The following is a 13,862-nucleotide window of genomic DNA, read 5'->3' on the forward strand; positions in this document are numbered from 1 at the left end:
TGCAAGTCAGATTCTTCTAGAGGTCATCCAATTTTAATGTAATAAACTTTCCATCTCTCATCCAGCAGTTACTATAAAAACTATAAAACCACAGTATGATAATACAAAGGAACACTTTAAAGAATGCTTATCTAGGAGAAAAGCGTAATTCTTCTGTTTTTCTTTCCACACCTAGGTAGTTATGATTCTTTGGACTGTAATTGAAATTTAACTGCAGCCTAGATGCTCTAAAGCCTAAGTGCCTGCTATTTAAGTGCAACTGTTAGCACATACTGATTGGAAGACTTGAGCAGACATAACTGCATTCATTAGCTTATTTCAGCTATTATCTTACTTATCTGCCATGGAGAGTTTATTTGTCTGTTGTTTGTAGTTGCAGGTTATTTCATTTTGCACACGTTGAACAAGCTCTTCATCGATAGCATACTGTATTGCCGTCTGGATGACATCCAGCCACCAAGGAGAACTAGAATGTATCTGTCCACAAACAAACAGATTTATCTGTGAACATTCAGCAATCAATTTACACCTTGTGAAGGAGGCTTATACTGCTCTTTAAGCTACACTTCAATCCAGAATCTTACATTCCCACTCTGATATATACATGGCAGCAAGGCTGGTGCCACGGCAAGACATTTAGCTTCTTTGACCCTGGGGTGGTTTGCTTGGTGCCTATCCTGAAGGCTGCTGATGGGGTCCACCTAGGTCATAGGGGGAAAGAATTTAGGCCCAGGAGCTGCCTGGGTTCACTGACAGGGCTTTAAACTAGGTTTGAAGGGGGAAGGGCGTGATAGTAGGGTCATCACTTGTCACCTTAACTAAATGTAATCAAGCCTTCAGGATAATGACTAAATGCACATCAGAAAGGAGAGTTCCTTTAGGAATAAGTGAAATACCATCCGACATGTCACAGAAATGTTTCAAGGCCAAAACCTGCAACACATTGACTAAAACTGTATGTGAAACAAAAAATAAAAAAAAGCATGGTGTTAAACTTTACTAGAATCACCTCACCACTACCATGTGCTTCTTTTCTAAGCCATCCTTTTATCAAGCATTGTGAACCTCTTTGTGCGGTCTACAGAACATTTTGAGGCTCTGTGTATATGCACATACTGCCTAAGTCTCACTATAAATAGAGCTTCAAAGAACTGTTATAGACAATAGGTGGCTGGAGTTCTTGATAAACAAATTAATTTAAATAGTTATAAGAATATCCAGTGACTAAATATGTACAAGGTACCTGCCTTTCTCTGGAGCTCCCGAATGGTCTGTAAAACTGGCTGTAAAGCCTGATGGGCTTCTGCAACTTCTGCATTGGATTTACTCATATAATGCTGTCGAAGTTGTTCTGCCTGTATGGAAATGAGAGTTTAACTTACTTATCCACAATTCATATTTATGGAGTACAGTAGAAAAATGCAGAAACTCCTCAGCTACCATGTTTCATTCTCCAGCAACATTTAGCTTCCCCCCCACCAATCAAGCATTTACAAGCAAGTCTGAAGAAAACACTTGAGAAGTTAAATTAATGCAAATATACAATGCCATTTTACTTTCGGACAAGCCCAAATAATACACTAGGAATACAGTGAATCATAAAAGGAACAGAAATTTAACTCATAATTCTTACTTCTCTGTATATTAAAATACATTATGTTAAAGCTAAACAATAGAGATCCTAGAATAATGAGAATCACACAATTTAACATTCACCAACATACAGAACTTACGTATAAAATAACACAAAAGGTTTACATTTTATTATTTTTGGTGCATTTGATTTTTTTTTGTAAATAAGTTACTTTTGACAGTGAAAACCTGTTGTGATATGCATGATATAGTCCATGCTATCATCTCTGTGACACTATCATTACCAGATTACTTAATATCTTACTTAAAACCTGATGAACAAGAAACTCTTTGTAATTGTTCATAACTGTATTATGAAAAACAAGCTCTGCTTTGTAAGTGCAATATTTTGATGTTGATATCAAGAAAGGGTAGTATAAATAAATTGGTAGAGTTGTAAGGCAAGTAAAAGAAAAGGGCAGTAAAGGGCAGTAGAAACTCTAAACATTTAAGACAGCAATTCTCAGAAAAAGTGCTGCCTATGTATAGAACTTGCATTGAAAAGAAAAATATCAGAAAATATGCAAAAATAATATAAATGGAGAGGCTGAAAGAACTGGACTTCTCTGATCTAGAAAAAGGCGACTCAGAGGGTACAAAATAGACTTCAAAAAGCAAAAAAAGGGCATCAGCAAGAAGAGGGGGCCCAGCACGTTACTGAAGTACACTGTAACATGTACCACAGAGAAGGTCAAGATTGAGAACGGCATAGCCCATCAGGAAGGATCTACCTCTGAGGTGCCCTCAAAGCATCCTTGGGTATATCACGGCTTGAATTACTGCACCACGTAGGATAACCAAAGCACAATGGCAAGCTGCAGCCTGGTGGACTCCCCGCTCCATAAACTTTATGGAACTTGCACTGACACTATGAACTCTCACAAACATAAAGGAAGCAAAGGAGTGCAAGTGATATATGAATTCAAGGATGATAACATATGCTAGAAACTAACTGGAATGTGAGCTCATCACAAGCACCAGATTTAGTTTGAAAGGACTGAGTACGCTGCATAAGAAAAGGCATCACAAGATGCCTTTTCATTCAAAATCTTTATTGATGACCTGGATGAGGGCATTAAGTGCACCCACAGTAAGTTTGCCGATGACACCAAATTGGCTGGAAGTGTCAATCTGCCTGGGGGTAGCGAGGCCCTACAGAGGGATCTGGACAGGCTGGATAGCTGAGCTAAACCCAATGGGATGAGGTTCAACAAGACCAAATGCAGAGTCCTGCACTTTGGCCACAACAACCCCAGGCAACGCTACAGGCTTGGGGAAGAGTGGCTGGAAGACTGTGTAGAGGAAATGGACCTGGGGGTATTGATTGATGCTCAGCTGAACATGAGCCAGCAGTGTGCCCAGGTGGCCAAGAAGGCCAATGGCATCCTGGCTTACAGCATTGTCAGCACAAACAGGGAAGTAATTGTCCCCCTGTACTCAGCACTGATGAGGCCACACCTTGAGTACTGCATCCAGTTTTGGGCCCCTCACTGCAAGAAAGACATCGAGGCCCTGGAGTGTGTTCAGAGAAGGGCAACAAAGCTGGTGAGGGGTCTGGAGCACAGGCCTTATGAGGAGCAGCTGAAGGAGCCAAGATTGTTGAAGTCTGGAGAAGAGGAGGCTCAGGGCAGATGTTATTGTTCTCTCTACCTGGAGGGAGGCTGTAGTGAGCTAGGGGTTGGACTCTTCTCTCGTGTCATTAGTGATAGGACTAGAGGGAATGGCTTCAAGCTATGCCAGGAGAGGTTCAGGATGGATGTTAGGAAATAATACTTCTCTGAAAGAGTGGTCAGGCACTGGAATGGGCTGCCCAGAGAGGTGGTGGAGTCATCAACCCTGGAGGTGTCCAAGGAACGTTTGGACATTGTGTTGAGGGACATGGTTTAGTGAGAACTATTGGTGATGGGTGGATGGTTGGACTGGGTGATCCTGTGGGTGTTTTCCAACCTTGGTGATTCTATGATTCTAACAAGAAGCCACATATTCTCAGCATGGCCTCTGGGTCAATAAGCCACCCAATCAGTAGGGAGGACCCTTCTGCCAAATACCAGCAGATAAATGATTGAACACAGCAGGGCTGTTTTCCTAGAGGAAAACCAATACCAGCAGGATGGCTTATAGGATGGCTTACAGGACATGGGTAAGAGCAATACTTTTTGCATCTGTGTAATTTAGAGAAAAGCCTTAAAGAATTAACTGTAAATACCCATCCAGCTACATCAAAGAAGAAATAAACTTCTTTCTTTCCCCCCCCCCCACTATCTCTCCTTGTTTCCTTTGTTTTTACTTGACCTACATTGATGGGGTGTGATTAGACCCAGAACCCAAAAGAAACCCTGAGCATCTCTTTATTATTTGTGAGTCACAAAGGGCAAGAAAACACAAGAATATGGCTATAAATTGTTATGGGAGGTTCCCACATCCCACACGATACCAGCTGTTCTACCAGAGATTTCCCTGATAAGGATACAGTTAAAAAGGCTTATATAGACAGCAAGTGTCATGCAGTGACTTGCTTATCCAGCCAAAGATAGTCAATTTTTTTAGACAGGGAAGAACTTGCTACTGCAGAGTGTGTGAGCACCATGTAAATAATACAGGAAAAGCTTGGTCAAACACCACTGGAAAAATTCAGTCTGTGAAGAAAGTTAAAAAGCAGAACCTTCTCAGGGGCACTTCAAGTTATTCACACACAGGGCCAAAAAAATAGGTACAAAAACAGCTTCAAAACATAGCTAAGAACATGAGTTAGAAAGCAGTAGATTTCTTTACTATAAGACAGGGAAGCTTTTTGTTGGAATTGAGGGAACCTATACTGGAAAAATAAACTTCATCTATATAGAAAAGACTGACTATCTGCATTTAAAATTATAAAAGTTAAGTGTGAGGAAAAGAATTCAGGAGGCACTCTTCTTCATTAACTTCTATGCAAGTTATTTACATGTGAATATTGTAGGGGTGGGGGAGAATCATAATTCAGAATAAGAGTTAGAACTTCTATAAAACACACAACATAAATAATGAAACATTAAAACAGTATCATTTTGCTGGACATTTCTGTTCATATCTCACACAATAAATATCATTTGATTTTACCAATCTGAAAAGGAATGCATGTAGTTAACTTGAAAGTTTTGGTTAGAGAAAATACTTAAGGATAAAAAAATAGAAGTGTGTTCTTCAAAACATATTTATATAAAAAAATGAATGAGATTTACCTCTGCCGAAAGCTGACTATCACGCAAAGTTGGAGGAATTCCTGTGTGCTTTGCCAACAACTCCATCAAGTTGTGTGTGGAATGAAGTCTCTAAACAAATAAAAAAGTTACAGTATGAGAGATACATTGCAGTAACTGTGACAGGAAATGTTTATTCAGTAATGAAATCTAACAGCAAGAAATCAGTATTCACTTAAAATGATTTCCCCCCCCCCCACCCCTTAAATTAAAGTCTTCAGATTCTGTCCCATACTCACCCTCTGAATTAAAACTACCTTTGACTATTAAGGAAAACAACTTATTTATCTTACAGTACATTCTTGGTAAATAATTCAGAACATTACACTTAGACATCACACGATCTACGAAAGCAGAATAAATATAAGGAAAAAATGCTCCAGAAAATTTCAACCATTTTTTGTAAACAAAAGGTGACTGCATAAAACAATCTTTTTGCTTACTTTTCAAGGAAGGAGGAAAAAAATGCTATATTATTTCAAGGCCACTCTCTTCCCTCTTATCCCAGGTTCATCCTATCTATCCCAAATCAGACTCCTAATGTTGTGCTGCCTGTATATTCCATAAACTTTTCCTAATAACCTCCACCACCATGTTCTTAGTCCCTTCTCACCCCCAGATTCACTTCATCTTTGCCCTATTACTACGTTAAGCCACTGAAGAACACCAGTCAGCACAGCAGAGGCTTGTTATTTTCTTAGAGTCAAAGCTGCATCACTGGGGAAGCACTCAATAGATGGAGAATTTTATTACACAAAGTCAATAATATTAGGCATGTACATTTTTTTAAAAAGATGACTTTATATTCAATCCAGTAAAACAGATTCATTAACAACCTTTTTACAAGTTGCTTAACAAATTTATGCTGATATGGTTACATTAGCTAAAAAAAAGCCTCAATTTCACAGAGATCGAAGAAGCACAGTGGAGGCATCAAATAACCAGATAAAGTCACTGAAAGACTGAGTTGCTTAATGGAGCAAGCAAAATAAAGAAATGGATAACTGATCACACTTAATCTTGTCATACTGAAAAGAATTTTGGTCAATTTAGAACTGATAATTCTTGTAATATATAGCTGTTACTGACATCACTATTTATCATCAACATATATTCATATTTGTGTTGTATTCAAATATTCCTGTTTTCCCTGAAAATTAATTCCTCCACGTTTCAATACTACTTCAGAGAACATCGTTAACAGTGCAACAATTATATTGTCGTCTACCATTTGGCATATTACTTTCATTCTTAATGTCATCCCAGCATCCTATTTTGCACTAGTATGTAAAATTATACCATTAATGGGAGCAGTCATGGTCACATACACAAGTCTAGGAATTCAGCTTGTTAAGTTTATTACAGAACAGCAGGTGGAGATCATACACTGCTTCTGAGATATCATTAAGACTGAGAAGCAAGAGCTTTTTAGAAATACAACAGCTTTTTAAAAAAGACAAATGAAGGTCACTGGAGAGATTCCTATCTAAAGACCACGATAATGACAGCTGGCAGTAAGAGTCAATCAGTACACCACTTGGGAGAAAGAAAGGCACAACTTGTTAAATTAAATCTAGAGTATTCCCATTATTAACTATGTCTCTCTACGTTATAATGTTCACTCACTTGCAGGGAATCTGTTTTCAGCTTTTCTTTGTGCTCTTCAGAAGAACGTAACACTTCTCGGTACAGCTCTGCAGCCAACGCATATTCTCCTGGATTAAAAAAAATAGAGAAAACAAAAACATCTACATACACACATTGCGTTGATCTTTAAATATGCTGGCTGCTAGGACTGGCCATCCATCATTTGAAATAAACTAAGTTATTTTCAGAGAGGCCGTAGAATAAACAGCTTGCTGTCGAACACTCCATACTCATTCTTCTTGCCCCCAAATGGGAAAAGACAAACAGCAAGGTATCTTACACAGAGCAAGGAAGTTTCTAAGCTAAGTATTGTTTGTGACTGCAAGTTTATAAACTTCTTGATCTTAAAATATTAATCCACAGTTACAAAATCTTACATATTACACTAAAAAAAATCCACTATCTACAACTTATGGCAGGTATTTAATAATATATGTGTATTACACATGTTAGTCAATCTTTCAGAGTACTAAGTACAAGAAAAACTGTCATGCTTCAGAAACACAAAAATAATTACATACACGCATACAGCATAACTACAGATGGTGCCAGCACCACAATCACTTCTCAGAAAACAGATTAGATTTAAGAAGAAATACAAAATTAATGCTGCATATATAAAAGCAGAAACATCTTAAAAAGTGGAAAAAATGGAAATTGACAATCAGTAATTTGAAGAGTCTTAAAGTAGGGAACGCATAAGGGCATAAGATGTATAAAAACCAATAAAGTAAAATAGGTCACCTTTCTCAATATCCGGAAGGGTAATGATACTACTACTGTAAGATTTGTTCTTTCTTACACTTTAGTAGTTGCCAGTTTTAAGGGTTTCCTCAAAATACTATTACCATAAGAGGCCTGTCAGGCACTCTTTCAGGATTTCTTGGTTTGACTTCACCTTCTACTTTGCTTAGCAGTGGCAGCAATTTCTCTAAGTCACTAGGTTTCTATGGCTTTTTTTTTTTTTTTTTTAAATTTTAATTTGCTTATCTGTGTGATACAGCCATAGTCTGATACAGAATAGTGGCCTGTTACTGCTGTCTATGTAGAATGAGCTATTTACAACCGGAATCACGTAGCACAGAAAAATGCAGGTCAAGCACAATAGCAGAGGCTTTGTGAAGTAGAGATACAGCATGCAGAATAGAGGAGCACAACAGCCATGGCATAACGCACAGGCTTGGCAGTGAATAAGGAAACCACGGCTATGGAAATATTCACAGGCAGTTGAAGAAATGCAGATCTGGAAGTGGGCAAAACTGTTCTTAGGGGCAACAAAGATAAGGAGAAATGGTACATTACATAAACAAAAGGCATTAGCATATATAACAAATTTAGTATTGATGTGAAGCAACAGACAAGTGAAGAAAAAGAAAGGTGCAAAAGCACAACAGCAAACAAAGACCTTGACTGTATCCTTGAGTGAGAAATCAACACACTACATTCCTTCCAATGGAGAACTTCATATGCTGCCAATTAGCCTCACACCTCTATTCCCACCAGAATGAAACCACCAGCACTGCAACGCAGAGCAGTGGGAAGTGGGTATGACTACAGCAATTTTAACTAAATCACTTTTTTTTCTGCCCATAACAATTCAAACTAATAATGATTAGATTCATAAGATCGCAGTTACACTAATAATAAATGCTTAAGTAAAAAGGTATGCTTCCTCCTTGCTGATCAACAAGACACAATATAACAACGCTGGGGGAAAAAAGCCACTAGAATAGAGCTGAGTTCTGTTTTCATTAATGCCATTTATTTATTTTTTAAAACCAATCTGCTTCTCAAAGAAAGTGAGCTGGGAAGAATTCAAGCATCTTCTCAATTTTAAAATAGTGGGTACTGGGCAGAGAGGCATTTCTTTCACATCCATGCCATTCTAATTTGTTATTATTTTTGTTTTGTGGGACATTTAAAAATAATACAATTGTTTTTGTTTTCCATTCAAAGCTTTTTTTCCTTCTAATTCACATGAAACACGTTGACAGAGCTGAACAACAGGCAGCACAAATTTAACTGCTAGGCAAAAGCACGGACTCTGAAATACAGCAAGGAAACTCCAGAGTTCATTAAGACTTTCACATGGTAAGGGACACATAGGAAGCCCAGAAAGAGAGGTGCTGATAACACATAAGCAACTTAAACACAATTATACATGAGATTTCTTTTGTCCTCACAGTACACATAATTGACAGAAAAATAGAAATAAAGAAAACACCACAGAAAAAAAAAATCAGAAGTACTTTTCTCTGTTATCTAGGAATGCTTGGTTTTGTTACAAACCCTTTAATAAGACTATACTTCTCCCAGAATTTCACATGCTGAATAAGCTCTAATTTCAAAAATGCTATCAGAACCATTATTAGCCAATAAAAGGCTTAAATACACAACAGCTGTCCAGTCTTACCTTTAATGATATGGATACCAGCTAAGCCATTGAGAGCACACACCAGCTGTCGGTGAGCTTCCTCACACTCTGTTCTACATTTCTTCTGCAGAGATGTAAGCAGCTCTTCCATGGTCATGGTGCTGGAATAGAGACCAAGTGACTCAAGTTTGAAACTAAGCCACACGTATGGGAAATGTTGAGCCATGGCCTGAACTACTGATAGCGCACCTGGGGAAAAGGACCCAGTCAGCCCTGAGAGCACAGGTGAAGGCAATTCATCTGTGCAACTGGAAAGGGTGGAGCCTGGCTGCACCTCTCTTAGACCTCACTGAAGGGCTGACTACCACTGGGGAAGGATCTCTCTGGAGATCCCTCCTTGGTGAAGCTTTCCCCTGAGAACCTGGAATCTTCTGATACAGGGGAGCAATCTTCTTCCCTTCCTTGTAGCACCTTTGTTTTGTGCTGGCTCTTCTGTCATCACACCTCTGTTGTAATGCCTTTCCCATTATACTGATCTGTCCAATTGCTACACCACAATAATACAGAATTAAAATTGCCATGCATGAAATACATCGCATGCACGCAACAGCTGTGCGAATATTACAGACTAAACATTAACAAAAGAAATTTTTATCAGCTGTTCTTCCAGATATAATTTTCCTCTAAACTGAGTATGTCAGGAGATTGACATCTAGTAAAAACAGGGAGAAGTAAGACAAGAAGAAAATTAGAACCAGGTAAAACAACCTAGCAGAGGGCAAAATATGTTGTTCTACTGTAACGTAGAAAGCAGGAAACAGTCAAAAATAGATCTCATTTTGCTAGATGAGATAACAAAATGAGGAATGAAAACAGTTGTGAGAGACTACATTTCCCTCTCCATCAGCAATCTAAACATGCAAAATGTTAAATATTGAGGTAAAGTGTGTGTGGAAACAAAACAACGATGATTAGCAAGCACCAGTTTAGACTTCCTTTTCTACATTTACTGGTATTGTATTTCTTCAGAGTAATTTTGAAGTGAATTAGCTGAACAGAAAAATAAAGGAAAGGTAGAGGTGAGAGGGACAAGTAAGAAAAGATGTGAGGGGAAAATAAAAAGGAAGCATAAAGAACAGCTTGAAGTAAGGTCAACAGACAAATTCAGGCAGGAAAAAAGAATTATGTAAAAAGATACAAAAGTAAACAGCAACAACAGCCTACAACATCTGACCTGAGGCTGCTTCTATGACCAACTAATTACTGCTGTGAAGTTGGATAACACCCTTTCACCCTCCTGGAAATCTGCTTCTCACTTAATTCACTTCAAGGAGAAGTATTTACTACTTGATGTATATTGCAGTAGAAGAGAGTAAGGGAGACACCACTTGTGCGCAGCCTCTGCCCAAGTATGCTGGAAGGGCATACCTGACCATGCCTTTAAATTACATTTCTTGCAACATTGTTCTATTTACATAATTTGTTCCCCGAGTTTCTAATCTGGTGTTACAGTAGAACAGGCTTTAAATTACTATAATCACAATTTATAACTAGAATAATTCTGCAGATGCACTAATAAAGATACAACACACCTGCTGCTCACAGTCTTATGTTTCTACACCTACTGCCTTCCTTTCATTCTCAAAACCACCAGTAGCCTTCAAGAAAAATTACAATACCAGTTGTAATAGCAGTAGGTTTGGTTCACCAATTGTATAATAAACAAATATAGAGAGTGGTGTGGTTAGGCTGGTATCTACAGATCATACAGCTAGAAAGGTTATTGTGTTGGAAAGGGATAATCAAAAATAAATGAAAATGCTCACACATATCATAGGCTCGCAGGAAGAACTCCACAAGGAGCAATGTCCAGAAAGAGATCCTTCCTCAGTGACAGTCAGCCCTTAAATGGGGTCTAGGAGAGGTGAGCCAGGCTTCACCCCTTCCGGTCACACAGCTGAATTGCCTTCACCTGTGCTCCTACAGCTGACTCAGTGCTTGCCTCAGGTGATCAATCAGAGGTTCAGGTCATGATTCAACAGTTCCCATACACCAATACATATAAATAGTGCTTGGAAACAACTGTTCATAGTATATATCAGCCTGAGATAGGTTCAATTTTCATCGTTAGGTTTTTTTTTTTTTTAACCACAGTTACTATGCAGCTGTCATTCGATAGGCTTTCCACTAGAATCACTGCAGCTCACTAAGCTGTTTCCAACATGCAATTTTACACATTTCTTTTATACTCCACTGTCACATCTGAATACAGATTATGTTGCAGGGACATTGATTTTTCCCTTGTTCTCTTCTCTTGCCTTCACATTAGTAGAATGTGAGACAAAGTGGCACAGTGCAGTGACTACTACTGGTCCCTGGTGAAATAGCAGAGAAGTCAGCTAGAGCTGCTTAGACACACTGAAGGTGCCCTATATGAGGAACAGGAAGGAACAGACACAGCCTTTCACAAGAGGATGGAAAGAAACTGAAAAGATGACCAAACACAGGAAGTAGTAGAAATAATATTGCTAGTAATGAAGTACATGTTCCTCCCTGCTTGTAGCTTAAAAATGAAACAACTTAAGCAACGCTCTAACATTTTGGAATAGGAACACCTTGTTCTCAAAAGCCTCCTCCAAAGGCATTTAAAAAATAAGTAGCCATGTTTTTCAGAGTGTTAGTAGCATAACTTAGGCCTAATAAAGGCTGAGACCCAGCGTGGCTGCTATTTGCAGAGCACCTATGAAAAGAGTAATCATAAAAGCATGCAAAAAAGAAATAGAAAAGCAGCTTTCTCATTCTGACTATATTTACTAGTTGTGCAATCTCACATTAAAATTATTTGATTTAAAGAACTAATCCTGTTTATTCGTTTTCTTGGCTGTTCTCATTCATGAAAGTGAGTTTTGTTGGAAAGAAGAAAATTGGTGTTCTTGTTTAAAACTGAAAAAGAATGTTTTGTTTCACACTGTATATGTCACCTGCAACATCCTAGTATGCAATAGCATCATAAGCTTAACTTGTTACTGTACAATCAATTGTCTCTCAGTACTACTTACATTCTTTAGCACAACAATTACACTAACCACCCTACTGTCTTCTATACAAACTTCTGATGTCAGTTAGCTTGGCACTGACATAGTTGCACAGTTAACTGAAGTAGTTTATTATTAGGCTTAGTAAAAATTTGTACAAGAATGCACTGTTAGGGACAACTGAAGTTTATTTTTTTAGATAAAGCAAACCACTTAGGAACTGATAAAAACCTCACCTCTTCTGTAAGGGCAAGAACTCTCCTCGAACAGCTTGTGGATGACAGCAGGCCTGCCTCAGTCGCAACAAAGGGTACAGTATAGATGTCACAGTCCTTCTATCTAGGCTACTAAGCTTAAGAGTCCAATCTGAAATCTTCCTGAGTTTTGCCAATGCATCCTGGCAGCACACCTCATGCTGGCGATGATAGAAGTGTCTCTCCACAGGAGAAAAGTGAAGCCAGTGTATATTTTCTGTCTGAGGGGGAATTTGAATCTGCAATTAAAAAAAAAAAAATTTGCAAATAAAGCTGTAAGTCATCTTCAAAAATTTTAAAACAAAAAAATTTCCTTCTTACTTGGTCAATCACATCCTTCTTTGCTGATCTCCACATTATCTTGGCAATCAGACTGTAGAGAGGCTGGGAATTTTTCCTACAATAAGGTCGATATAAAAGCTGGTCCCACCAATGTTTGACCCAGTAAGGATCAATTCCAAGGAAAAGGACTAATCCATATAGATCTGCCAAGAAAAGGAAGTTTTAGATGTTTTTAATGCTTCAGAATATGCCTCCAAAAAAAAAAGTTAATTTTCAGAGAAAGTTTACTATACATGAAGCAACTATATTTTAGCTATCACCTTTTCCACTCATTTTCCAGTCATTCCCTCAAAGAAATAGTTACCAGGAGGCAGAGGACTGGGTGTGGAGGACTCTCTCCTTTAGTTAGTTGTTGATTTTTGTAGAACTTGTTGGAATATGGCTGTATGTGAGACAATTCCCTGAGTTCAAGTTCAGCTGAACAGACTGATGAATCTAAACCTACCCAAAGTAAGGGTGAGAGGCAGAAATTACATGACTGCATATGGTTAGCTAAGTTTGCCAGCTTTTTCTAAAACAATATTGCTCAGTATTATTACTTTACAGCCTGCTGTGCACCGTCTGCTCACCATCCTAAAGTGACTGCAATTCAGGAGACACTCACTCTTCAACTATTGTTTTCTTACCTTGACAGAACATAGCTTGCTAACTCTGCCTAATTCAGAAGTCCATCATTTTGAGAGGAAAACCTTTTAGAGTACGCTAACTTTAAACTTGTACCTAAAACTTACTGGAGAACTACAGGAGTACATGTTAAAAGTGCTTCATGTGAACAGCATGGGAACAGTCATACATGACGGCACTCTCAAGTTCTTGGTAGCCGCCCAGTAGTGGCTACACTCTTTACTCTTTTAGCTTGATGGTAACCTCAGTATTCAGCTGAGAGCCATAAGACATTTACCATATACAACATAAAGGATGGGAAGCAAACTCCTGGAACTGTATCTGCACAGGAAGATAGTGATTCTTACTTTACACAGCAGTGGCAGGTACAGATTCAAATTAGCAGTTTTCATGTCTTGTGTGTCAGGGGCCCCTATGTATAGCCTGAGTGCTTGATCAGCACCTATTACAGACAATATGATGTTTCACATACGTATCAAATCAATCCTATCACACATAACGGACTCAATCAAGGTAATTGCGACAATCAAATCAGTCACTTTCTACTGCAGTGTTATCTTTATTAATTATGAATGCTCTAATATATTATTTATAGATTTTATTCACGCTTCTATAATGGATTAATATCCAGTACTGACTTTTACAATGATTTCATATCTTAACAATGGACTGTAGGAATGTACATGAACACTTACACTGATTCATCCACTTTCAAACT

The 13,862-nt window shown here is 38.3% G+C and overlaps 1 protein-coding gene across 4 annotated transcripts in view; it reads right to left on the reverse strand.

The window, feature by feature from the left end:
- Positions 1 to 13,862, reverse strand: part of SHPRH (SNF2 histone linker PHD RING helicase) — a 48,983-nt gene that overhangs the window by 18,128 nt on the left and 16,993 nt on the right. For all 4 annotated transcript variants that reach the window (XR_005858712.2, XM_004935584.5, XM_004935583.5 and 1 more), the window contains exons 12-18: positions 12,500 to 12,663; positions 12,161 to 12,417; positions 8,929 to 9,050; positions 6,495 to 6,583; positions 4,851 to 4,940; positions 1,248 to 1,355; positions 335 to 477 (exon numbers count right to left, since the gene is read on the reverse strand). Coding sequence is in view for 3 of the 4 variants with exons in the window: in XM_004935584.5 (XP_004935641.3) it covers positions 335 to 477; positions 1,248 to 1,355; positions 4,851 to 4,940; positions 6,495 to 6,583; positions 8,929 to 9,050; positions 12,161 to 12,417; positions 12,500 to 12,663 (973 nt within the window). In the remaining variant the exon portion in view is untranslated. The remainder of the gene's footprint in view (positions 1 to 334; positions 478 to 1,247; positions 1,356 to 4,850; positions 4,941 to 6,494; positions 6,584 to 8,928; positions 9,051 to 12,160; positions 12,418 to 12,499; positions 12,664 to 13,862) is intronic.

This window comes from Gallus gallus, chromosome 3 (genome assembly GCF_016699485.2).
Source record: "Gallus gallus isolate bGalGal1 chromosome 3, bGalGal1.mat.broiler.GRCg7b, whole genome shotgun sequence".
Lineage (NCBI taxonomy): Eukaryota > Metazoa > Chordata > Aves > Galliformes > Phasianidae > Gallus > Gallus gallus.